Source organism: Camelus dromedarius, chromosome 5 (assembly GCF_036321535.1).
Source record: "Camelus dromedarius isolate mCamDro1 chromosome 5, mCamDro1.pat, whole genome shotgun sequence".
NCBI lineage: Eukaryota > Metazoa > Chordata > Mammalia > Artiodactyla > Camelidae > Camelus > Camelus dromedarius.
Window position 1 is genome coordinate 2,541,487 of NC_087440.1, and position 25,225 is coordinate 2,566,711.

At 44.3% G+C, this 25,225-nt stretch overlaps 1 protein-coding gene across 1 annotated transcript in view; it reads left to right on the plus strand.

Annotated features, from left to right (window-relative positions):
* The window catches only part of MAP2K1 (mitogen-activated protein kinase kinase 1), a 67,969-nt gene that overhangs the window by 15,540 nt on the left and 27,204 nt on the right, over positions 1-25,225 (plus strand). The window contains exons 2-3 of the mRNA XM_031452892.2: positions 18,240-18,450; positions 19,704-19,850. Coding sequence (XP_031308752.1) covers positions 18,240-18,450; positions 19,704-19,850 — 358 coding nt within the window. The remainder of the gene's footprint in view (positions 1-18,239; positions 18,451-19,703; positions 19,851-25,225) is intronic.

Consider the following 25,225-nt stretch of genomic DNA (forward strand, 5'->3'; position numbering starts at 1 on the left):
CCCTTCTCCACCTTCATATTGAGATCCTTGGCTTGTGTCAAGTTCCACTGATAGGTCACTTCTTCTGTAAATCCATCACAGACTTGTCCTCTACCCAACTCCAGGCAGTGGACATCTGTCCACCTTCCAGAGCACTCTGTACGTATCCCATCACACGTTAGTTGTTTGTGTAACGCTGTCCAGTTGGACGGGACTTGAGGAAGCCTGCGACTGGGTCTTACTCCTCATTATCTCCAGTGCATATCATGTTCCATCTGGTTTGGTAAAATTTTGTTGAATAACTTAAGCCTTGAGGTGGCAGTAAAGGCAGAGGGCAGGAGATGCTCCCCCTCCCACGGACAAGAGTGACAATCCCTGTGAGGTCTGACTTGACTTAATTAGTGGTTGATTATTTTTAGTTTATAGTATCTTGGCACAAGACGGCCACAGTTTGTGGTAATTGTAGCATTTGTTCTGCAAATCTGTATACTCTTTGTTTTTACATCCATTTATTTCTTCATTCAACCGCAGAAGGCAGACAGGATGTGTGTTATCTCTACCCGACAGATGAGGAAACTGATCCTGGTTAAGGGCCATGTGTGTGTGTGTCACACAGGGAGACAGGGAGCTAAGTGCCTATAGGCCTTTGTACTGCTTTTTCAGCCAACAGTCCCTTCCTAGCCCAGTGGGGAAATTGGCAGTGACATTCCCTAGTGTTCCCTCAGCCCCCATGCCTGGCACAGAGGAATGCTCAGGGAACATTTGGGGCTTGATGGGCTGGCAAGCCTCTTTTGCATGCTGAGCTGAACACTTATCCCTTATCCTTGGGCTTGATGGATGTGTGACATCGGTGTCTGAATATACACGGCACCTGTGGCTTTTCACACTCTCCCCCTACGCCTCCCCAGGGACAGGGATAGGACAGATGGCCATAGACAGGATTCTCAGCTCTGCATCCTCTCTGCAAATCACATTTGGGGAAAAGTTAAGTTTGTGCAATAACACAATTTTGGTAACGTGGTTTCATACTGCTGGTAAGTTCTGTAACACTCTGGATAAATCACACTTCAGAACTCATTTGGGAGAAGAGTTTAATTTCACTGTGGGTGGCTGTGATTCCGTCCCACCAGCCCTCTTGCCCTCCCCTAAAAAATCTAGTCTGATAAGGTGAATGCAGCACTAACTAGGCTATTTCTGGATCCAGGATAGCATTCTATTATATTATTCATCCTGTTCACCACCAGCACCTTTCCTTCCTTCTCCCTGGAGTGTAGCCACTTGTCTGTCCTTAAATCTTAGAGGTGGAAAAGATTTTGATAGTTTAGTCTCCTGGATATATTGTGAAAAGATTGAGGTCCAGAGAGGCTGGGCAGCTTACTTGGTGTTATATGGCTGGTGCAGACCTGAATCGAGATCCAGGGCCCCTGACTGCTCTTTAGAGCAGGGCTGTTTTCTGCCCTGTCCCAATGCCTGCCCTTCAGTCTGTCTTACAAGTAGGGGAAAGTTTCTAAGTTCAGTTTAAAATGAAGTAAGGTGACCAGTTGCTCGTTGTTGAAGGCCCCCTAGCACAGAGTGAGTTCATTTTCTGTCAACCCTCACAGCCTCTCTTGACATATCTTTGGTAACAGCCATTAAAGGCTTGATAGATTTCTGTAGAGTCAGCTGCAGCCTACAGGTAACCCTGTATGGTTTGACTGTTAGGATTGAACTTTTAGGGAAAAAAAGAGAAAGAGGGAAGAGTGATAACTGTATGTGAAGGGAGAGAAAAAACTATTGTTAATTCTTCCCTTCATGGTATATACCCTTTGGCTCTTTGACTCTAGAAATCATCAGATTTTGATGTTTTAAATATGGTGGATAGATACATAATCCAAAGTCAGGTGTTCGGATTGCTGAAGACTGGTAAAAGGTAACAATAGGTCCAAGTCTGGAGCTTGAAAAAAATGATACTTCTCATTTGTCATAGAAGCTCCAGTGTTTGGCATTCTCCTGCTGGTGGACTTGGGGATATTTGGGAGTTCAGCAACAGGTGTGCCGTCGACAGGTCTCTGGTCCTCCCTGGCAGAGGTGGGCCTATTCCTTGTTTGGGAATTTTTGGGAGGGACACACATGCCTGGCCAGCCAGAGAGGCCAGTCGGCCTGCACCGGCTGGTGTGTAGAGCAGGAAGCCCAGGTGTAACACAGCAGAAGATGACAGATCTCTCCATAGGATCCACAGGTAGCTAATGATGCCCTGCTCCTACCATGACCAGCCCCTTCCACACGTGCAGACTCTGCTCGTGCTTTGCATGGTGGGAGTGATCTGTGCAGGCAGGTGGCTGAGGTTGGCGTCCCAGCTCCACACCTAAACAGTTGTTTTGATCGGGCTTATTACTTAGCCTCTCTCGTCCACATTTACTGCCAGTGTTTGGGAGCCTATCCCTCCTTGTAGGCTGAAGTCAGATATTATCTTGACCATGAAACTTTGTGTGGTCTCCCTTGGAAAAGCCCTAGCCATACTGTCCATGAACTACTCGAGACAACCCACTTGGGGAGGGTGTGTGTGTGTGTGGCGATCTTCACACATACCTGTTGTGTTTCACCACCTGCACTGTGAGCATCTGGAGATCAAGAGTTCAGTTTCGATGCCCCATCTTTAGCCCAGGCCTGGCACGTGGTAGCTAGTCTGTAAACATGGAGTGAACGAATGTCTGTGTTAGCTTACTGAACTCCCGTGGGACAGGAGGTTGGCTCCATTGGATTTTCACTGGTGTCAACTGCACTGTTACGTGCACTGAGATTCTTGGTAACTGTGCTTGAATCTTTTCTATTTTTTGTCCTTTTTTACTGATTAAGCAAAGCTCAGCTAGTTGGAGCCCCCCGATGGGACCAAGAGATGTGGTTCCAGCCTGACTTTGTTGTAGGTAAAGTGCTTAATTCTGAGCCTGGCATGGAGGAAGTTAGGAGTATTAGCTGATCAAGTAGAGAGAGTCTAGTTACTAACTAGACTGCAAACAATGGTGATGGGCAGGGATGCCATAAATGTACTAGGGTCTAGGGGCCTGAAGGAGTTAAAGCTCCTCTCAAAATAGGCCAAGCAGCTCCCAGGAAGTAGCTTCCGAGGCAGGATGTGGCAAACCAGTGAGTAAATGAGAGCCGTACTCCTTTGGAAGAAAAGGAAGTGGGTGGGGAGAAGTGAAGAAGAAGGGCCTAGTGGACAGATCATTTTTATCTGCTGAAGCTTGAAGAGCATTGCTTCTCTTTTGAATGCCAAGCAGAGCCTGCAGAATTTTAACCCAAAGCGACCAAGGTCCAAAGAATGCTTAATAAGGCTGGTTTTGCAGTTGTCCTATTTTTCTCCACAGCTGGTAACTCAAGTTCAATGTGCAGTGGAGTATTGTCTTGGTAGATTTTGTTTTCTAATCTTGGTTTTTGGTGTACTCTTTGATGTTCTTTGCGGATTCACAATGTGAGGCATCATCCAGTCACACTCTTTTTTTAACCAAGAGTGAGTTAGAAGAAAGATATTTTTGTTTGCTTGTTTGTTTGGTTTAGAAAAGTGTCTCTTTAATGTGTTTAGCTTTTCGTTTCAGAACACATTCTCACCCATTCTCTGTCCAGGTGCTCATAACAGTTTTTTGTAATACAGGACAAGAGTATGCCTCCATCTTACTGTAGATGAAGAGATCTCGTTCAGGGTTAGATGACCAGTTACCAGCACAGTTGATGGAGGGCTCCAGACCTCCTGATTTCACGTTCAGGGTTATTTCCAGTCTTGTTATCTTTTGTTAAGAGCATGGTTATGTATTTGAGTGAGGCAAATTGACAGAGGGTGCAATTTTGCAGTAAAAATAGCCCTCAGGGATTCAGTAATGCATATATGAAATGAAATAGGTGAACTGAATTTAGTGAGCTTCAACATCACTGGAAGAGCAACTATCATTTATAAACGTATTGCATAGATAGCAATAATGTAAATCAGTGTTGGGTTTAGGAATTGGCTCCAGGACTGTGGTTTGATATGAGAGAAACACTTCTGTCCTAACAATGAGCTGGTATGCACGATGGACTGGATTTGACTCTACTGTCAAAGGCTTCTTTGAGCCAGTCTTTGGAACAGGTAGTGAGAGGTTCATTATCTAAAAAAGAAGTACCCAGTGGGCTTCCAAGGACCAGGAAAGCTAACTCAACAGTTTTTTGACGTCAGATTTCTACTTACGCTTTCTCTCAAGGAAGCCACTATCTCCTGAGTTATGCAGCCCTTCACTCTAATTCTATGAAGGTTCCAAACTAGAGATTTTTTAAAAATTGAAGTATAGTTGGTTTACAATATTGTGTTAGTTTTAGGTGCACAACATAGTGATTCAGTTTTTTTTTTTTTTGCTATTATATTTCATTGTAAGTTATTACAAGATACTGGGTGTAATTCCCTGTGCTATACAGTAAACCCTTGTTACTTATCTATTTTAGGTATAGTAGTTAGTATCTGTTAATCCCATACTCCTAATTTGTCCGCTCCCCCTTTTTGGCAATCATAAATTTGTTTTCTATGTTTGTGAATCTGTTTCTGTTTTGTGTATAGATTCATTTGTATTTTTAAAATTGCACATATAAGTGATATCATATAGTGTTTGTCTTTATCTGACTTATTTCACTAAGCATTATATTCTCTTGGTTCATTCATGTTGCTGCAGATGACAATATTTCATTATTTTTTATGGCTGAATAGTATTCCTTTGTCTTATATACACATATTTACATACACACACACAAACAGCTTCTTTAATCATTCATCTGTTGATGGACACTTAAGTTGCACCCATATCTTAGCTATTGTAAATAGTGCTGCTATGAATATTGGGGGCATGTATCTTTTTGAATTAGAGTTTTCAGTTTTTTCCAGATATATACCCAGGAGTGGAATTGCTGGATCATATGGTAACTCTATTTTTAGTTTTTAAAGAAATCTGCATACTGTTTTCCATAGTGAATGCGCCAATTAACATTCCCACCAGCAATGCACAAGGGTCCACTTTTCTCCACATCCTCTCCAGCATTTATTTGTAGACTTGATGATAGCCATTCTGACGGGTGTGAGGTGACACCGAATTGTAGTTTTGATTTGCATTTCTCTAAAATTAGTGATGTTGAGCATCTTTTCATGTGCCTCTTAGCCATGTGTATGTCTTACTTGGAAAAATGTCTGTTTAGGTCTTCTGCCCATTTTTTGATTGGGCACTTTGTATATTTTGAATATTAGCCCCTTGGCGGTCACATCCCCAAACTAGAATTTTTGCACTTATCCAGAAGTCTGCTTTGCATGAACACATTATTGGTATATATGACCCCAAAACTGCATACTTAAATTGCATTCTGGTCAAACTGTGATATCCTACATATATTTTAGATGTTTAAATATTAAAACAAATATTCTTATGGCATGTTTTAGAAGCTGAGATGTCTGGCTGCTGTTATTTGCTGAACCCTAAACAGCATCCTGTGTCATTGTAGGCTGGCGAGCTAGAACCTTTTTTTTTTTTTTTTTACTTAAGATTTTTACTTATTTTTAATTGAGATGTAATTGACATATAATATTGTGTACGTTTAAGGCATACAGTGTGCTGACTTGATACATTTATGTATTGCATTATGATTACTGCTTTAGCATTAGCTAACACCTCTATCGTGTTGCATAATGATCATTTTTTTGTGTGTGGTGAGAACATTAAGATCTAGTCTCTTAGCAACTTTGAAGCATGTAACACAATATTGTTGACCGTAATCACTATGGCTGTGCATTCTATCTGCAGAACCCATTCATCTTCTAACTGCAAGTTTAAACCCTGACCAACATCTCCCCATTTTCTCCCCAAACCTGATTCCTTAGCATAGTGCACTGTGCCCTTCATGATCCAGCCCCAGCTTACCCTCCAGCCTCATCTGGGTGCCCTCCTGGATGTACCCATTCTGTGGCTGTTTGGAACAACCTGTAACTTTCAGTGCCCTTTTGTTCATGTCCATGCCCAAGCCTGGGTGGAGAGCTTTTCCCTGTGTTGCAGAAATACCCTTCAGGACTAAACTTGGGCATTACGTTTTCTGACCTTCACTTTTGCTTCCTTGTCTTAGATGGAATTGCCTTTTTTCTGTTCCCGTAGCTCCCTGTGCCTGCCTCACTTCCAGCATTATGGTCGATCTTACCCTGTAGTCCTTGCTGTGCTTGTTGGTACCCTTCCCTGTGTTTGGCTTGCATCATGGCATCTCTCCCTGTGTCTGTCTCTCTCTGTCATCTCAATACCTCTGTCTCCCTGACTCTTACACACACACACGCACAGATTGCCAGGTGAGGGGACAGGGATACCTTGCCTTCCTCATCTGCACCTCCCTAGCCTCTAGCCTAGATAGTGCCTGTCACACAGTGGATGCTCCATAATGAATCTGCATTGCATCTTCACAGCTGTGGACATAAATGGGTGTAAGCTAGATGTCTGCTCCAGTTCCCTATGCCCTGCCCTCCTCTAGATTGGCCCAGTCCTGGGGGTTTACATTCTCATGGTCACTTTTGCTTCTTTGAGACTCACATTTCCCTTCCTGTGATTTTTCTCTTTTTGCTCTGTGTTGAACCAGCTTGGAATTTGGCCCCCTTTCCCTGGTTTCCATCAAACAGCAGTAAGAACAAAACATACCTCAAAGCTGTTTGTGTGGATGACAGACTGGGCTGAAGGTCTGGGGTAGGGAGCGTGTATTACAGCAATAAAGACAGCTTAGAATCCAGTGGTATTAGGTATCTTTGGTCCTAAATGACCTTTGCCACTCTGCCATGGTGCATCCTTTTCTTCCTCTCTTGCTGCTTCACAGCCACTCCCAAAAGAAGTTTCTCCTGTTTTATTGTGCAACATATTTCAGCTCTCCAGCTCCACCTCTGCGTGTTGTTTTAGGACTGCTTCTGCCTATGCCCAGGCTCAGGAGCAGGCCTTTCTAAACTATGGGCCAGCCTTCTGGTCCTCCATGTATTCTCCACTCTGGGGGAGTTTGTTAGCACAGTTATTTCCCCATTCTCTACCTTTCAGAAGACAAACACTATCAGTTTTGGTTTTAATTAAATTTCATTCTGTCTGGTCCATGATATTACTTATACTAACTAGGTTTTGACCCTACTGGGCCAGCTGCTCTTTTCTTATTTTAATTGAATTATAATTGGCTTGCAATGTTGTGTTAGTTTCTGGTGTACAGCAAACTGGTTTAGTTATATACATATATTTTTTTCTTTTTCAGATTCATTTCCATAATAGTTTATTGCAATATATTGAATATAGTTCACTGTGCTATACAGTAGGACCTTGTTGTTTATCTGTTTTATATACAGTAGTTTGTATCTGCTAATCCCAAACTCTTAATTTATCCCTTCCCCTCCCCTTTCTCTTTTGATAACCATAAGTTTGTTTTCTGTCTGTGAGTCTATTTCTAGTTTGTAAATACATTCCTTTGTGTCATTTTTTAGATTCCACATATAAGTGAAATCATATGATATTTGTCTTTCTCTGACTTCACTTAATATGATAATTTTTTGGTCCATCCATGTTGCTGCAAATGGCATTATTTCATTCTTTTTTATGGCTGAGTAATATTCCATTGTATATGTATACCATGTCTTCTTTATCCATCTGTCAATGGACATGAGGGAGTGTTCTGACTTCATTGATTTACATGTGGCTGTTCAACTTTCCCAACACCACTTGCCAAAGAGACTGTCTTTTTTCCATTATATATTCTTGCCTGCTTTGTCGAAGATTAATTGACCATAGATGTGTCAGTTTATTTCTGGACTCTGTTCTGTTCCATTGATCCATATGTCTGTTTTTGTGCCAATACCATTCTGTCATGATTACTGTATCTTTGTAGTATTATCTGAAGTCTTGGAAGGGTTATGCCTCCTGCTTTGTTCTTTTTCCTCAGGATTGCTTTAGCAGTTTTGAGTCTTTTATTTATTTATTTGTTTGTTTGTTTGTTTATTTTTGTTTTTTGGGTGGAGGTAATTATGTTTACTTATTTATTTATTTATCTGTTTATTTTTTTAATGGAGGTACTCGGAATTGAACCCAGGACCTTGTGCATGCTAGGCATGTACTCTACCACTGAGCTATACCCTCCCCCCATTTTTGAGTCTTTTATGGTTCCATATAAATTTTAGGATTATTTGTTCTAGTTCTCTTAAAAAAAAAGTCATGGGTAATTTGGTAGGGATCACATTAAATCTGCAGATTGCTTTGGGTAGTATGACCAGGCCAACCGCTCTTAACTGGAGAGCCTGACTAGTAGCTTTTCACACCCTAGTCTAGGAGGTTGAATGCCGAAGTGAGCACTTGTGTGGGCTGCTAGCCCTGATCCTGAGATAATGATTCCCTGAGAGTCGCTAGAGAGTTCTCCAGAGGTGAACTCAGAGGTGAGATTTCCTGACCCCTCTTGTGTGTACTTTGGGCAAGGAGAAGGGTCTAGCTGTCACAAACATGTTGTTTGTGTATTTGAGGGGGTAAACAGGTGTGTAGAACTGAAGATTTCTCTATGTGGATTAGAATTGGAGACGTGTTTTGAGTGCTGTGTTTCTTCTGACTGCGTCTTCCTGCTGTTGTGCTTCTGGGCACAGGCAGCTGATCTTCTTGCCCTGGGGACTCAGCTGTCCTCATTATTCTGGGTTATTAGGTCTAAGATTATGGTCACATTGGGTCCTTTCTTCTTGAAGAGCAACCTGCTCCTCTGATTCACAGAGCAGCAGACCATTATTACTCAGGGAGTTTCTTAAAGGTCTTTCTCTAGAACATGGAATGGGTGGGGTCAAATACATCATCTTAATAAGGCCTCAGTACACCAGCTTGTCCTTCCAGGAAGTCAGCCACTCCTCTTCTATGGCCACCACCAGAGCCAGGGCTAACTTTGTTTTTCTGATGATGACCGCACATTTATTGGGTTTTCTCTCTGGGTTGTCTTTGGTGCTTTCTTCCTTTCAACACTTCCTGCCTGCTTCTCTCCACCCTTCACTCCCTTAGTAGTGCCCTGGCTCTCTTATGGCCCCCAGAGTATTTATTGCTTCTACAGTGTGCTTCATGTGGGCAGTGTCCTATCCCTTCACTTCCCTCCCTAATTGAAATGTATCAGCCATGGATATTCCTCTGAAAGGAGTGTCTTTTTGGGTCGGTTTAATTTACTGTCCTCCCAGGGATTTTACCTTCCAGCAGAACACGATTCTTACCTAAAAGGAATAAGTCACTACGGGGTAAATGCCTGGTGTTCAGGATGAGCTAGTGGGAAGTTTGTTTGAAGGACAGGAGCTCTTTGGCATGGTGTGGAGAAAAGATCAAGCTTTGGAATTCCAACCCTAACCTTGAGTAAGTTACTTAACTACTGGCCTCCCTTTCCATATCTGTAAAATGGGAACAACATACCTATTTTAAAATGTTGTGAGGATTAAATGAGTTAATGAGTGTACTATGGCTAGCAATTACGAAGCTCGTATCTTAACTGAATCTAAATTTTCATTCTTTATCAGACTGTCATATCCCTCTTTTGTCCCTGTTAAGTAAAGATGATACATTCCTTTTTGTCCTCTGTTTTCTGATCTTTTTTTTTTTTCTCTTCCTCCAAACTCCTTTACTTTTTTCTTTCTTTTTTGTACTTCTACAGAAGACTGATTCTTTAGGACTAATACGAAACAGATTTTGTCCACTGAGATAGGAGAAACCATAGGCTATCAGTTCTTTTAAGCAACAATGTGACACCCCCTCTCTGATTAAGGATATTGTTCAATATTTAAAAAAAGTCTATGTGAGTGGGTGGTCCTACCACTCCAGAGGTTCCTGTGTGTGTGTGTGTGTGTGTGTGTCTGTGTGTGTGTTCTTCAGCGTGTCTGTCTGCAGAAACATGCTGTGGGAAGGTAATTTATATGATTTCAGAAGGCTCTTTGATACAAGGTGTGAGTTGGGGTTTTTTGGTTTTTGTTTTTTTAAAGGATAGGAATACGTGATTCTTATTTGTCTCTTTAAATAAACCTATCCTCTTGACTTTTAAAAACATTTGTTTATTGGCTTGGAAGCTACTTGATTTAAAATGAAATTAAAGACAAACACTTGTTGCAATTCTCATTTACTAATTTTTTTTTTACTTTTATGTTTTATTTCCCAATACTCTTTGCTATTAATATTCTTAATCCCAGTTCTATAGCATTGTCCACAGAGTAGACCCTACAAGAATGCTCTTCCTCCTTTCTTGCTATCTAAATTTTATATATCGTTTTCTAGACCAATTCAGGTCTCAAAATCCTGCAGATCTTACTCTGATTAACTCCAGCATATCCTGAACTACAGAGCCATCTGCGTCCTAGGCCCCTTGTGAGAATTAGGGGACCTGTGATCTTTGCTTCAGTCTTTTTAGGGAGTAGGAGTGAAACCAATTAAAGGCAATAAAGGTTGTGTTTAACTTCATTGTGCATTTTTTCTAGATAACTTATTTATTGCATGAAAACATGAAAATGCAGGAATTTCATCAGTAAAATGGGGCTAACTGTGGAAATTACATCATGGTGGTTTTAGGAGATTAAAGGAGCCCATCTGTATTTAGCTAAGAGTACCTGATACACAGCAGGTATTCAGTGAATCAGTAGCAAGTGCTGTCAAATTAAATGTTATTCTTATTGACCTATAATTATTCTAAACATAATAATATTAAATATTTGTTTATCACTTTTGGTGATTCCAACTTTTTTTTTTTTTACTTTGTGCTGTCATTTAATCTCCACAGTCATCTGTTGTTTACTTAAATTACATCACTGTCTTAAACTGCCCTTAGCTGTCTGTATTCCTTTCACTATTTCTCTAAAAGCCTTGTAAGTGTCAAAATGCATGGATTCTCAGAGAAGAGATAGGAAGATGAAACGATTTAGTTCCAAAGGAAAAAGCAATGAGGATGAGATAACTGTCCACTGAGTTTATATGTGGACAGGAAGTAATGACTAGGCTCTCTAGCCACGTAGCATGGGGAGTCAACCATGGTGCTTGCAGACATTTATGGCACTGGTACTTAGCTGCAGAACTGTAGCCTTAGAATACTACAGGAAGAATCTGATATTAGAATCAGAGACTTTTAGCCCTGAAAAGGACTTTAAAGACCACTTAGCTTAGCTCCTGTGTTTTATTTATGAGAAAATTTGATGGGAAGTTATTTGCACAAGTTCACAGACTGCGTAACAGAGTTGAACCCAGCGTTTCTGACTCCCAAAGCCTTCACACCTATTGCTCAAGCACAGAGTATCTGGCAGCCACGTGCATGTTTTTCTTCTTTCTAGTAGTTACATGTGGCATTGTCAAAGACCAGTTCTTTGCTGACCCAGAAGCAGCAGATTTCCTGTGTATGTCTCTCGTCCTGGAAGTGGGTCTGGGGGCTGCTTTCAAGAACAATAACTGAATTTCTCACCTACACATCTGTCAGCAAGCTGAGACGAGATGTGAGCAGCCAGCATCAAGGAAAAGAAAAAAAAATTCCTCTGCTAAATTTGGTGAAGCATATTGTGAACCACGTAAGAATGGCTGTACTGAAGCATGGCTTTCCATAGCTGCTTAAAAATTTAAGCCCAAAACTGGGCTCAATACCAGCAAGGAGAGGTCTACAGAGGTCTGCTGTTGCTGGAGGAGGTAGAGGAAACTCTTCTGCCCACAAACTGCCACAGATACGAGGTAGAGTTTGGCTGCCATGGAGAGGAGGGGAAGTACGTTCTCACAGGGCTGCTTAAGGCTGAGGCTGAACAAGAGCTAGCTTCTTTACCCTCACCACAAGCCTGGCACTAAATAAAAAACAATTGCAGTCTGCCCCTGGAGGGAGGGGCATGAGCATGGAGAAGGACTCCATTCTGTGGCCAGGCGTTAAGGGACAGTTAAAAACTGGAGGAGGAGTAGGAACACTGAGAAGAAAAACCTATGCAGCTCAAGCTTCACACTGAGCATGTGTTAATGACCCTTTTCTGGAGAAATTTGTAGCCTGTGGCTTTAATATTAGCAAGAAAACCCAAACTCAGCTCAACTTCTGACTAATAGCCTAATGCACACTAACGCTGTGACAGAAGAATGTGTCCATTACCAAGCATACAGACAATTTACCTCAGTCTCTTCTTCTGGCATAATGTCCAGCATTTTACCAAAAATTTCAAGACACAAAAATCAAGAGAGAAAAAACAATCTATTAGCAAGAGAGAAGGTAATCAACAGAACCAGACTTAAGATGACCCAGATGTTGGGATTATCAGACAGGGGCTTTAAAATAACCATGATTTATGTCTTAAAGGTATGCAGCATACATGAACAAATGAGGAACTGCAGAGGAGATGGAAACTAAAAATAGGTTCAAGTAGAAATGTTAGCAGTTTCAAAGAATATGACATCACAGGTTAGTAGGCTCATCAGGCTGGACAGAACACAGGAAAGAATCAGTGACCCTGAAGGTAGGTTAGTAGAAATTATCCCAGCTGAAACTTAAAGGGAAAAAAAAAAGAATAAAAGGAAATCAGAAATACAACAATAAATAAATTTTAAAAATACATTAAAAAAAAAAAGGAAATCAGAACCCAGCTTCCAATATTGATTGATCAATTTGTCTGTTTGTCAAGAGATATTGAGACTGATGGAGAGAGAGGAGACAGACACTGACTGGGACTTTTTAAGGAACTGGCTTATGCGATTGTGGAAGCCTGTTAAATTCATAATCTCCAGGGTATGCTGGCAAGCTGGAGACCCATGGAGGAGTTGCACTTTGAGTCCAAAGACAGTCTGCCAGAAGAATTCCTCCTTCTTTAGGGAAGTCAGCTTTGTTCTAGTAAGGCCTTCAACTGATTAGGTAAGGCTCATAACATGGAGAATAATCTGCTTTTCTCAAAGTCTGCCAATTTAAATGTTAATCTCATTCCTCCTCCCCTCAAAAAGAACATTTTCATAGAAACATCCAGAATAATGTTTGACCGTATATCATGGCAGTGTGGCCTAGTCAAGTTGACATACAAAATTAACCATCATATGCCCCCTTTTAGTACCCTCCCCCACCAAAGGGTGATGATCACTTTTTAACTTTATAACAGCATAGGTTAGTTTTGAATTTTATATAAATGGAATGACACAGTATGTATTCTTTTGCATCTGATCTCTTTCACAGAGCCTGTATACAGAATCCTAGAATTTTATTGCCTAGTTAACCAGCCCTTCTCAGCCTATAGGATTCAGCTGTGGGAGGGTCTAAGCCCCTCTCCATCATGTTGTCTGAGTCTGGCCCTAGTTGGCACATCTAAACTCTTAACAGATGGGCTGGTCTAGGTTGGAGTCCGGAAGTTGGTAAGCTGTGCCTTTGGCCCCCTTGCCTTCCTCATTCAGGCCCATTCTCCTTTCCTCTCTTACTGCTCTTTGTCACCCCTCCCATCCCCTGCTGTCCATGGTTTGACCCCTGATGCTAGTTCTCTTTTTCCTCACACCCCTCCACCCCAGTTGAAGCTCCTCAGCCCCTCAACCTGAACACACCCTCAGCCTTACTCTGCACCTCCTCAGCTGGCCGGCACACTGACAAACTTCCTTACACATCTAGGCAACTCACCCCTGCCTCCTCCCTGTATACTTCTTTTGTAGTTGTGGAAACTGAGGACCAGGAGAGGAGGTAACTCCCAAGATCTCTCAGCTGGGGAGTGGTATAGGGTGCAGATAGCAAGGGGTTGCAGCCTTAGTCTCTGGGTGCTGTTCCCTCTTAGCTTGGGTCTTTCCCTTTCCTTCTCTTTCCCTTCCCTGCCCTACTTGCCAAATGCCACAGGGAAGGAAGAACTTCACAATGCCTCGGCTCTCTGGTGAGGACACCGACCTTCCAGCACAGTGATTGGTAATCGTCCTCTGCTCATCCCTCTGTACCTTCTTCTTCTGGAGGAGGGCCTGCCATCTACAGCAGCCTTGCTCAGGTTGGCAGCGGACAGCTGGCTGATGTTTGACATGCATTTGTGCCCATTTCTATTTGGTGGATGGCAGTTTGAAGACCCCATTCCTTGGTCTGGACATCACCTCCCTGCCCCTTCAGTCATTCCTTTGGGTCAGCTTCCCATTGCAGTGACCACCCGGGTTGGAAGTGGCAACATGGGGCCTTGAAAGGAGCTCTGTTTCAGGAGTTGGGAGATCTGCCACCAGTAAGCTGTGTGACCTTGTCCTCTCTGGACCTCCGTTGCTTCACCTGTAAAATGGGTTGGGTCAGGTGGTCTTTGAGGTCCCTCCCTGTGCTACATGTTATACTGCTTCTTGACTTGAACCACTGAGCCACAAATGAGAGTCCAGCTGTGGGAGTGCAGTTAGGCTTAGCAGATGGCTGAGATGAGAGGGAAGGAGATGTTCTTGCCCACAGCATCATCCTTTCCCCCCCCACTTCATTGTGCCTTCCTGGTGTTTTCAGAACACAAATGACAACCCTTGTTTTTCTCCAAGTTCCTTCTTTTTCCTCTCTGTTCCTATTTCAAGCCTATTATCTGCTTGTATCTGGATGAACTTGTGTTTACTGTGAGACAGCCCTGGTGCAGAATTCACATTACAGTGTGTCGTTCCCTCTGTGCCGTGGGGAGTGTGGCGGGAGTCAGAGCCATCACAGCTGGTTCCTGGAGTGTCAGAGATGTATCGTGCTGGGCTCTGGTTTCCTTTCTCAGTCCCTAGATCTGATTTTGCTGATTTCAGTTAAAACCAAAGAGTGTGAAGGAGGCCAGTTCTTGCCCTCGAGTTTTGGAGATCAGTGGTGTGGTTGAGGGGAGGGGCCCCTCCTCCTCTCTCCTGTGTGTGAAGCGTTTCGCCTTGGGAGGGTGGAAGTGAGCCTCGCTGGACACCACCCACTCCCTGTGCAGGAGGAAGCAGTACTGAATACTGATATGTTGTTGATTGATTTCTTTTTAATGAGTCATGAAAGTCCTTTTGATGCCAGGATTTTCCTTTCACCTTCAGATAGAAATCTTTGCCTTTCATTTTCTGAAACAGTGTTTTGAAAACTTTTAGAGGCTTTTAATACTTACTAAGTTACAGGAAAGACAGTAATTCCTGCATCCTGCTGTTGTTGCTCTGGCTCTTCCTTGTCCAGCCCGCTCCCACTCACCCTAACGTTTGTGCAGAAATGTGTCAAAATTCCAGTGTTTCTTCCTATAAATTTTCTGTTTGATCCTCTCCTGGTGAAGTAAGCATCTTGTTACTCAATTTTACCAAACAGAAAACTGGGATGTGTCAAGTGAAGTGACTTGTCCACGGCCCCACAGCTAGCTGACGACTAATTTGGTGGAAGAGTCCCGGGTTCCTGATTACTAACGACTTGTCAATTTGGCAGCACTTTTTCACCCCCAGTCCTTTGGAAAGTGTCGCCACTGCAGCTTATAGTCCTTGCCATGTCTCTTCTCTCCCTGGCTCCACCTTCTGAAAGCACAAATCAAGCCAGTTCCTTAGCCAGTGGGGTAGGCGGTTAGACCACAGAGCATAGGATGGAAAGGTGGGAGGAAGGTGGCACAGAGCCCAGACTTGGTTTTCCTTCCTGAAGGTGGGAGAATTCCTTATTTCTGCAGGGAGTCAAAAAATGAGCCGAGTCAGCATCCCCCGCCCCCCAGGGCGTGGTTTCCTGTGGCCAGTGTTACCTGCAAGGCAGTGTTCAGACTGATTGATACACAGGAGAGACAGGATCGCATCTGGGGCAGAAAACTTCACGTAGGTACACCATCTTCATGGCTGAGCCCTGGTGTGTTACATGCCCCACACTTGGATCTTACCCATGTTGTTTGCAAGTTGCCTCCCTTGAAAGTACTGAACTCTTTGAAGAGGTAATACAGCATCGTGATTAAGGTTAGACATTCTCTCTGCCCAGGTTTGAATCCTTGCTCTACCGCTGTGTGACCTTAGACAAGTTACTTCACCTGTCTGTGCTTGAATTTGCTGTCTGTTGTATTTGTAAGGTTGTGAATTAAATGCATTAATATGTATAAAACACTGAAAAGAGTTCACAGTGTTGTGAGGAGAGTGATTGCCACTCCATCTAGCCCCCTTCCCTCTCTTCCTCATACATGCTCAGTGTGGGTGGGTGGGTGGGTGTGTGTGTGTGAGTGAGTGTGACAGGATCTTTTGGAGTCTGCATTTCCAGCCAGACTGCTGAACCCTCCAGGCAACTGTAACCTCGTCCAGGTTTTAGCTGTGGTGTCTGTCTGCATTTGACATGTATTTCTAAATGTTGTCATCCATGGGCTCCTTTGTGGAGAGACTTTAGAGAAAGGAAACCAGCAGGTGTGTACTGTGCACTCACACCACACTTGTTCCGGTCCCCACGCCTGCAGGACTGGGGGCCGCAGGGAGACTGAGTCGAGCCTTTTAGCAGAATGAGAATGTTGACCAGCTGTCTTAGTCTGCTTGGGCTTCATAATAAACACCAGGGACTGGGTGGCTTAAACAACAGAAATTAATTTGCTCCTCGTTCTGGGGGCTTCTATTCTAAGCTGGGGGTGCCAGCGTGGTTGGGTTTGGGTGAGGCCTCTCCTCCTGGCTTGCAGCCAGCTACCTTCTTGCCGTGTCCTCACATGGAATGTGGGGCGGGAAGGCCACCTCTCTCACAAGGCCAACAGTCCTGTCTGATTAGGACTCCACCCATATGACCTTACTTCACCTTAATTACCTTCTAAAAATCCTATCTCTAAGCATAGTCACAGTGGGGGTTACATTCATAGTTACATGTGAATTGGTGGAGGGGCACAGTTTAGTCCATGGCATCAGCCTTCTTCTCCCGAGCGCTCCCCAGGGAGGAGAGGTGGGGAAGTCAGCCTTGTATCCTCTTGGCCCCACGTGCTGTGTTATTTGTAAGGCAGCACTGGATCTCCCCATGCACAGGGGAGGCGTTAGGTCTCCATCTCCTTGCCTCCTTGGGGTTTGGGATAGAGTGTGAATGAAGAGTGGAAGGCCATGCTTGCTCCTGCCCTCCAGGCTCAGAATTGGTGTGTATGTTGAGGGGAGGGGGCACCACCACTCTGATGTGTAATGACGACCTGTCTTGTCCCCTGTGTTGTTGTTTAGACTAGGGACAAAAATCAAATGAAACACGGTGGAAGCTCTCTTTACCACCCTCCTCTTAACAAGCTCCCACGAGCAATGAACACTTTTCATTTCTTTATGTAAAACACACTAGCAGGCCGCTCTCTGCCATACCCACTCAGTCCAAGCGCCTACTGGTTGAATTATGTGCTTACCAAGAGCCAGTTCGTTCCCAAACCCATTTGTACAGTTGTAGCTAGTGTTGTAATGTAAGTAATGTGGATCTTTAAATATCAGATACACTGACAAATACGACTGCAAATGAAGTGGTTTTCTTCCCCCCCCACCATGAACACTGTGAACACTAGTTAAAAGCCTTGGAAAGACTCAAGACCAAGTCACTAAGAAGTATTACTGTCAAATTAGATGAACATTAAAATTGGGGAAAATCAACAAACTCTTAAAATTTTATTCAGGAATTATTTTTTAAGTGTCTACGTTTTTTAGTCCACTTTAGAGAAACAGGATTTGGAAATGTTAGGAAATGATAGACATTGTATTATGTTCTGGTTCATGTAATAAAAATGAGGTGAGGCTCTTACCAGTGGATCCTTACTCAAAGGCCTTGCCCTATTTTAAAAGGTGAGTGAATGAATGTATGTTTGTGTATATATTTCAAAAAGTAAAAATTCTAGGTGTACCTTGTTGCTCTGTTTCGATTGGCCTGGTTCCTGACCTGATCACATTGGAGTGTTTCTATTGTTGTGATTCAGTTTAGAGCCTGTTTTGATGATTTGCTTTGGTTTCAGTTCAGTGGTTTTAAGAACCAGATTTTATTTTGTATGTGGTGATGTTAAAACCAACACTAGTGGGACTTTTGAAACTGAAGTTTTAAAGTGGATTAAGGTGGCTCACTGTAGATTTTAGTAGATTCTTTGGTTCCTCTTGTAGACTCGGAGCACACTGAGGGAGAACTAATTCCCTTTTACAAATGAGGAGACCGGGCCTGGAGAGGTGCGGTGTGTCAGTGGTGCGTTGTGTGGGGTGGCGGGGACCAGGCCTGGAGAGTTGTGGTGTGGGTGGCGGGGTGCAGGGGCAAAGCCACGGCAGACGGAGCCCTACCCTGAGCCTCCTCCGTCAGCGCTCTCTGGCCCCAGAGCTGGAGCTCTCCGCAGCAGCCGTGCTACTCGAGGTGGACTTCTCTGATGACAGTATTGACTTGTGCTCCCCACTTTGGGACAGGACCAATCTGGAGGCCTTGCAGAAGAAGCTGGAGGAGCTGGAGCTGGATGAACAGCAGCGGAAGCGCCTCGAGGCCTTTCTTACCCAGAAGCAGAAGGTGGGGGAACTGAAGGATGACGACTTTGAGAAGATCAGTGAGCTGGGTGCCGGCAATGGTGGTGTGGTGTTCAAGGTCTCCCACAAGCCATCCGGCCTCGTCATGGCCAGAAAGGTGAGGCCACTTTGAAAAAAAAAAAGACTGGATCAAGCTTGCCTTGGTAAATAAGTAATTGAATTATCTCCTAGAAGACCTGGGGGACTAGGGAAAAGGATGGAACGAAGACTTACTTTTCATTCAATACCCTTTTGTGCTGTTTGGATTTTTTGAACTCAAGTTATCCGTCAGATTATAGATAAATATTCATGATGTGTTAGTGATATATTCCTCTCCCCAGACTGGAAAACATGGCAAATGACCCTTCATTAGCTTTCTGTGTGCTCTGGAAAGAAAGCTGGGACGCCATTCGTTTGCCAGTTCTCAAGAGCAGGAGTAGCTGTTTTCTTTCACTTGGCCCCAGGGACACACAAAACACGGATTTCATGTTTCTCTGAGCTCCACCCCTGCCAGTGGTTCCCCTTCATCTCCCTGCAGTGTAGCAGCTCGGCTCCCCACCACGGCAGGCAGTCTTTGAGCTGAACATCCCTTCCTGGTGACCCTGGGTCCTTCCTGAACAGCGAGGCTGGGCTCTTCCATGTTCTGGAGCACTCCATGTTCATTCCTGTCCACACAGTTTTGCTCATGCGACGCCTTCCATCTTTTCAGTCAGTGCCCGTCTTCAAGGCCCACCTCCTGTCTAGCTTTCACTAGCCGTCCCAGCCCACACTGATAACCACTGCTTCCATGTTCTCTGCCACTCATTGTCCATGGCTCTTTTTAGAAACTCGGCCTTATTTGGTAATGATTTCATGTGTCTTTCACCTGTCTCCCCAGCTGAAACAAGGCACTGCATTAAGGGGGAACGTAGGAGCCCTGAGGCTTGGCTAAATCAGGTTCCTGAGGTCAAGGAGAAATCTCCTGGGCAGCTTGGGTCTGCTGACCCAGTTCCTCAAACCCTTCTAGTCCCACAAACCTTAAGTACCAACTAAGTCTTCAAGGCCACTCTCCCCTAATCTCTCAGCTCCCAGGTCCTTTGTTTCTTGGGAAGGGTGAACCCCTACTTCCTCAGTCTCAGCCCCCAGGAGCAGAGGGCCAGCTGGCCCTCCCCTGGTTACAGCTCTTCCAGTGTCAACACCTGCCCTGGTATGTTGGCACTCAGTGCTCTGGTTGGGCAGAATCTCATTTGTTAAAATTTGCCTGTTTCCTCTATTTCTACCTTTAAGAGCTTAAGCATTTAAGAAGGCTTCTACCCACCCACCCACCAAACCATCCATCCATCCATCCAAATGTTTCTAAAGCCTCTCTTCCTCCCACCTTTCTTTCCCCAGCTAATTCACCTGGAGATCAAGCCTGCAATCCGGAACCAGATCATAAGGGAGCTTCAGGTTCTGCATGAGTGCAACTCCCCGTACATTGTGGGCTTTTATGGTGCGTTCTACAGCGACGGCGAGATCAGCATCTGCATGGAGCACATGGTATGTGGCCGCCTGGCAGCCTCAGGAGCCCCGGGCTGGTAGTTGGGTGGCTCTGGGCTAGTCTTTGGCTTGGAATGTGACCAGCACTTCCTGGTTCCTCCCTGGATCCCCATCACTGTCCTGGGCATCTGGGAAGCCTCCCTGTAGAACTTGGAATAGCCAAAAAGATGACTGGTTTCCTTCTGAGGTCCCTGCCTCTTCAAAGAGAGGTGGCAGCAGCCAGGTCTCCCTGGCAAGTGTGCTTAGAGCACATCTCCCAGTTTTCTTGATCCCAAGATTTTGATGGAGGTAAAATCTGGTTAGTATAGTTTAAATCCATTTATTACATGCGATATTGTGTGCTGGGTACACAGTTCTGGGGTTATGAAGGTGAATGAGACAATTCCTGCCTTCAGAGAGTTTATAATCTGCTTTAAGAGCCGGGTTAGCAAAACTAGTAATGATAAACTAATATTTATCAGGTGTGTATCGTATTGAGCACTGCCCTAAGCAAATTAATATTCAATTGCATTTTTCCAGCAACCTTACTGAGTTGGATGCATTATCTGCATTTTATAAATAAGGAAACTGAGGCTCAGAGAAATGGAATAACTTACCCAAGGTCAAGGAGCTAGGAAGTGGAATTGGTAGAATTTAAACCAAGGCTGTCTGACCCCAGTGCACTTTGTTGAATCTGCTGGATAGTGGTTGAGCCTTGTTTCCATCCTTGTTGGCCAGAATTTCAGAGAGAGGCTGGCTTCATGGTTGCTGTTTTTTCTGTCCCCAGTGGACAGCGTGGCACAGGGACTTTGGAATCTGAGACGTTTACTCATATCTCTCTTCTCCACAAAAATCCAAGTGGACACTTTATCTTGTTTGCCACTCTGTCTCCAAAACCATAGCAGGTGTTCAATGATTATTTGTTTACAGGTTGTCACCTTCTCATCATGACCTTGGACAAGTTTCTTTATCTTTCTGATTCTCAGTTTTCTCATCTGTAAAATGGCCGTTACAATATCTGCTTCATTGTGGTAAGGATTAATTAAAATAAGAGATGTAAGTCTATCAGCACGCTGTCTGACTCAGCACGCATCTGCAAACATTAGCTTTTGCTTTATTCTCATGGAGGCTGACTGTTCAGAGACAAGGGCTAACGTGATTGAGTCCACATACTTCGTGGTTTCTCTGCTTTCAGTCCAGCCTAGTGTCCCTCAGCAACTTCCTCATTTCCTTCCTGCCTCTCTAGACCTACCCTCACCTCTGGAATGAGAGTCCCAGTGCCTGGTCTTAATGGACTCCAGGAGAGCCCTCTTAGGAGGTTCGTCCCTTGCTGGTGCCCCCATTGTTTTGAACATCTCTTCTATTTTTTTTTGAGGGGGGAGGTAATTAGGTTTATTCATTTATTTATTTTTAGAGGAGGTACTGGGGATTGAACCCAGAACACCTCTGCATACTAAACATGCACTCTACCACTTGAGTTTTCTTTCTTCATCCTGGATACATAGATACTGATCACAACCTTATGCTCCTTGCCCTTGTCCAGCCTTTCCCTCCTGGAGGAGGAGGTGAAACGGGAGGTGACAAGGGTTGGTTCCCATCCTCGTGGCCCATTTGTGGTACCTGCAGGTCAGTTGTTTCCCCCCATGGATTTGGCTTTGTGAGGTCCTTCCCCATAAGCCCCCAAAACAGAAGATGCTTCTGGAATTACCCTAGGGAGCCTGAGCCTGCTGGAAAACTGGCTGTCAGAGGCTGGGAGGGTCAAATTATTTTGAGGGCCATGCACAGTGTCTGGCACCTATTAGGTGATATGCGTTGAATGACTGAATGAAGGAGATGAGGGTCAGGGAGGACGGGGTCAGGCCTGGGACTCAAGAGAGAGTTAGGGCCTTCTGTCCCTGGGTGTCCACAGGCCCAGAGGGCAACTGGGACTGTCTGCTAATGCTAGTGGAGAGAGGATAGGCTCGGGGCTGGTGAAGGTGCGGCCCTGTAAGGAAGCAGTTATGGCCTGAAGTCCAAGAGGCCTTGTCCAGAGCAGCTTTCTGCTCTAGGCCTGGACACTCTCTCCTCTTCCTCGGTCCCTGAGCAGGTCCTCCTGGAGGAGAGCTCCTTCGCTGGCTACCTGTGACAGGAAGTCTCTGACCACTGGCTGCCACTTCTCTTTGGGGATTTCTGCTCTGCCTCAGCTTCCACATTTCAAAGGTGTTGTCATGTGGAGCTGTGTTTATTAGCCACATCCCAGCTTCTGAGGTTCTTGGGCCCTCTCTGTGTCACAGTCTTTGCATGATGTTCCTCGTCATTAACATTTTCCCCCAACACTTCATTATGGAAAATCTCAAAAGCACAGGGAGTTGAAGGACTTGTGTGATGTACACTCTAAACCCACCACCTGGATTCTGCAGTTTTCCCATATTTGCTTTACCACACGCTGTCCACCTGTCCATTGCTCAGATCATATTTTTGGATGCGTTTTAAAGTAAATTTGTCATCAGCGTGCATTGAGCCCCATCTTCTAAAGCGCTTGGTCAGGGGCTGACCTTTCCTGGAAGTAAGCTGTGTGTGCACTGCCCAGTCTGGATTTTGAGACCTAAGGGGTGAATGGATGCTGCCTGATCAGAACAGGAATGTTCTTGTCTTTGGAAGTAAGTTCCTGCTCAGGTGGCAGCTGAGCAACTGGAGAACAGGAGACTCAGGGTTGGTGTTTGTCATGCAGAAGTAAAAGCTTCTGAGCATTCTCTCTGATTTTTTTTTCCATGAAGCATTTGTCTCTCCTATAGAAAACCTTCACAAAAGCACCACTGACTTAGTTAATAATTGGCTTCTAAAAATAAGCACATTTCCAGCAGCCTTAGTCAGTGAAGGCAGGTCCTTGGCAACAGTGAGGTAGAATTGAGGGGTTGTGAGGTGAGTCTCCAGCAACGCTGGGTGAGCCTGGCTGCGGTTCATGCTTCTTAAAACCTGCTAATCTCGTTATTCACAGTGTAACTCTGCTTGTCGCTCAGGAGGAGGTTAAAGGGGGACAGCTAGGGTTTCTTCGCGTTTAACAGAAGTGTTTACCGCAGCCCCCAGGGAAAGGGTAAACCAAGACAGTTAGCAGGGCGGCCCTTGTCCTGGCCGGGGAACCTGAGAACCGCAGACTAGCTTTTCTACCTCGTTTGCGTCAGATTTTGACGGAGTTGCTCTGTTACTCAGTTTTAAATGTACAGTCCATCCTGGTAATCAGGCCAAGTCTTTCAAACAGAGAGTCTGAAACCTCATTCAGTTGGAAGCAAAATAGAAAGGGCCCGGGAGATGTGCACTGGAGTGTCTGTTCCCGCTAGGAAGGGAAATTGAGAGGTGCTGTGGCGTTCCTGGGGGCCTGCTGACTTGGGTGCGGTTCTTTGGGCTGTGGTGCTGTCCTGATTTGGCCACCAGGGGCCTGTGGCATTGTGAAGGCAACCAGGCTCAAAGGATGACGCAGCCCTAGGCCCGGGTCACAGACTGGGTAGGGCTTTTCCAAGGGCTCTTGGAAAGTAAGTGTGTTCACAGGGGAGTTCTGTTGGGGTCTAGATTAATAATCCCACTCTCCTATCTGTGTGGAGTTAATGGCATATTTGAATTTTAGGTTGAATTTTGAAATCCTCCCCTGTGCTCCTTGGTTGCCTGGCTCACCATTAGGTAGTCGTGTTAGGGAGTTTATCATGCTGGAAAGGCTAATGTATTCAGGGGTGTTAGAGTACGTTTGAGCACACACCTGAACTGCTTTCTTTTTCCATCAGCATCCGTGATCCAAAGTTGATCAGGATAGAAAGGCATTGGTCCAAACTATGTTTTTATAAGCATAGAATTTTTAAGTTGATAATCTATTTTTAGCATTGTTTCAGGTAACATTTCCCAAAAGGTCTGCATCCCTGAATGAGTCTAACTTACTTTCTTACCTCCTTTAGAAAGAAAGCAGTGTTATATCTACCTAAATGTGCCTTTGCACAAAACAGGTGCTCACAGAGTATCTGTTAGTTGATTTGTAGATTTAATTCTCCACTTTCATAAGTGAGTTCAGTAATTTATTTATTTGTGTATTTATTTTTAATGGAGGTAACTGGGGATTTAACCCAGGACCTCATGCATGCTAAACATGTGCTCTACCCCTGAGCTATACCCACCCTGCAGAGTTCAGTAATTTAAAAAGGTAAAAAAACCTTTATTCATTGTAGAAAATTTATAAACCATAGAAAAGCACGAAGGAGAAACTATCATACAACAAAAAATCCCTGACAATCTTATTATCTAGGCTGGAAATAACCATTGGGAACATTTTTGATATTCTGGTTTTCTGTGAGTATATAAACACTTACAAATTTTTATAAAAATGGGATTATTCTCGGTCCTTCTTTTGTTTGTCATGTTATTGCTCTATGACCTTGTATTCCATGGCTGCATCGTAGATACTGGGCGATTTTGGTGGCAGGATGTCTGTGGGAGCAGCTCCCTGCTTATCCTACCCAGATCTCGCCCACCTCCAAGGCTCAGCTTCCATGTCATTCTTGCCGTGAGTCCTTCCCGTGGCCGCTGTGTCCAGGAATCACTTCCTCTCTGAGGACCTGTAGCAATGTCTGTCCTCTTCATTCAGCTGTTTGTTCCCTGCCTTGTTTCAGAGGAGGATTTAAGGTGCCTAGCCTCTATGAATATGTTCTCTCTCCTTAAACAGAGTGTATTTTATTCTGTACTTACAGTTTTTTCCTTTCCTAGTTCCTCACATGTACCTGTGCCTTACACAGAGGTGATTAATAGATGATAGCTGATGACAGTAATTGCCCAGTGTACACAGGACACTTTAGAAACCCAGTCTGAGTTTGTAGGAATTCTGTCTACTTCTAGGGTACTTTTATTTTGCAGCTGGTAGTTGGTTACACCCGAAGCCATAGAGGTGTGAACCTATTTCTGTCTCAGTGCATAAAGGTTCCTTGAGTGAGCATTTTTTCAAGATCTCAGGTTAAATTGTGGACTCCGTGAGTGGGAAGGCCCTTAGATGTGAGCCCTGCGGAGGCTGGTTTCACACCACACGCATATCCTCTCCTGTGCGCTCCCTTCCCCACCTCTGCCCCAGGCGTGTCATCTCCCCTGATCAGCTCCTTGCTGATCTCCTTTCTCTCAGCTGCTCTGGTTTGGATACCTTTCCTTCTGCCTCTGTAAAGTCCAGTCTCAGTTCCTTGGTGGGGGTCCACGATCTGGCTGCAAATGGCCATTTCCAGCCTGACCCATCACTGCATTTCTTCAAACAACCTGCAGTGAACAAAGCACATGTCATCCCAGGAGTACTAAACACTCGAATGCTTCTCTACTTTTGATCATATTGAAATACCCTGTTCTTTTCTCCCCTTCCTCCTCCCCTTTTCTGGGTATAGAAATCATACTCATTC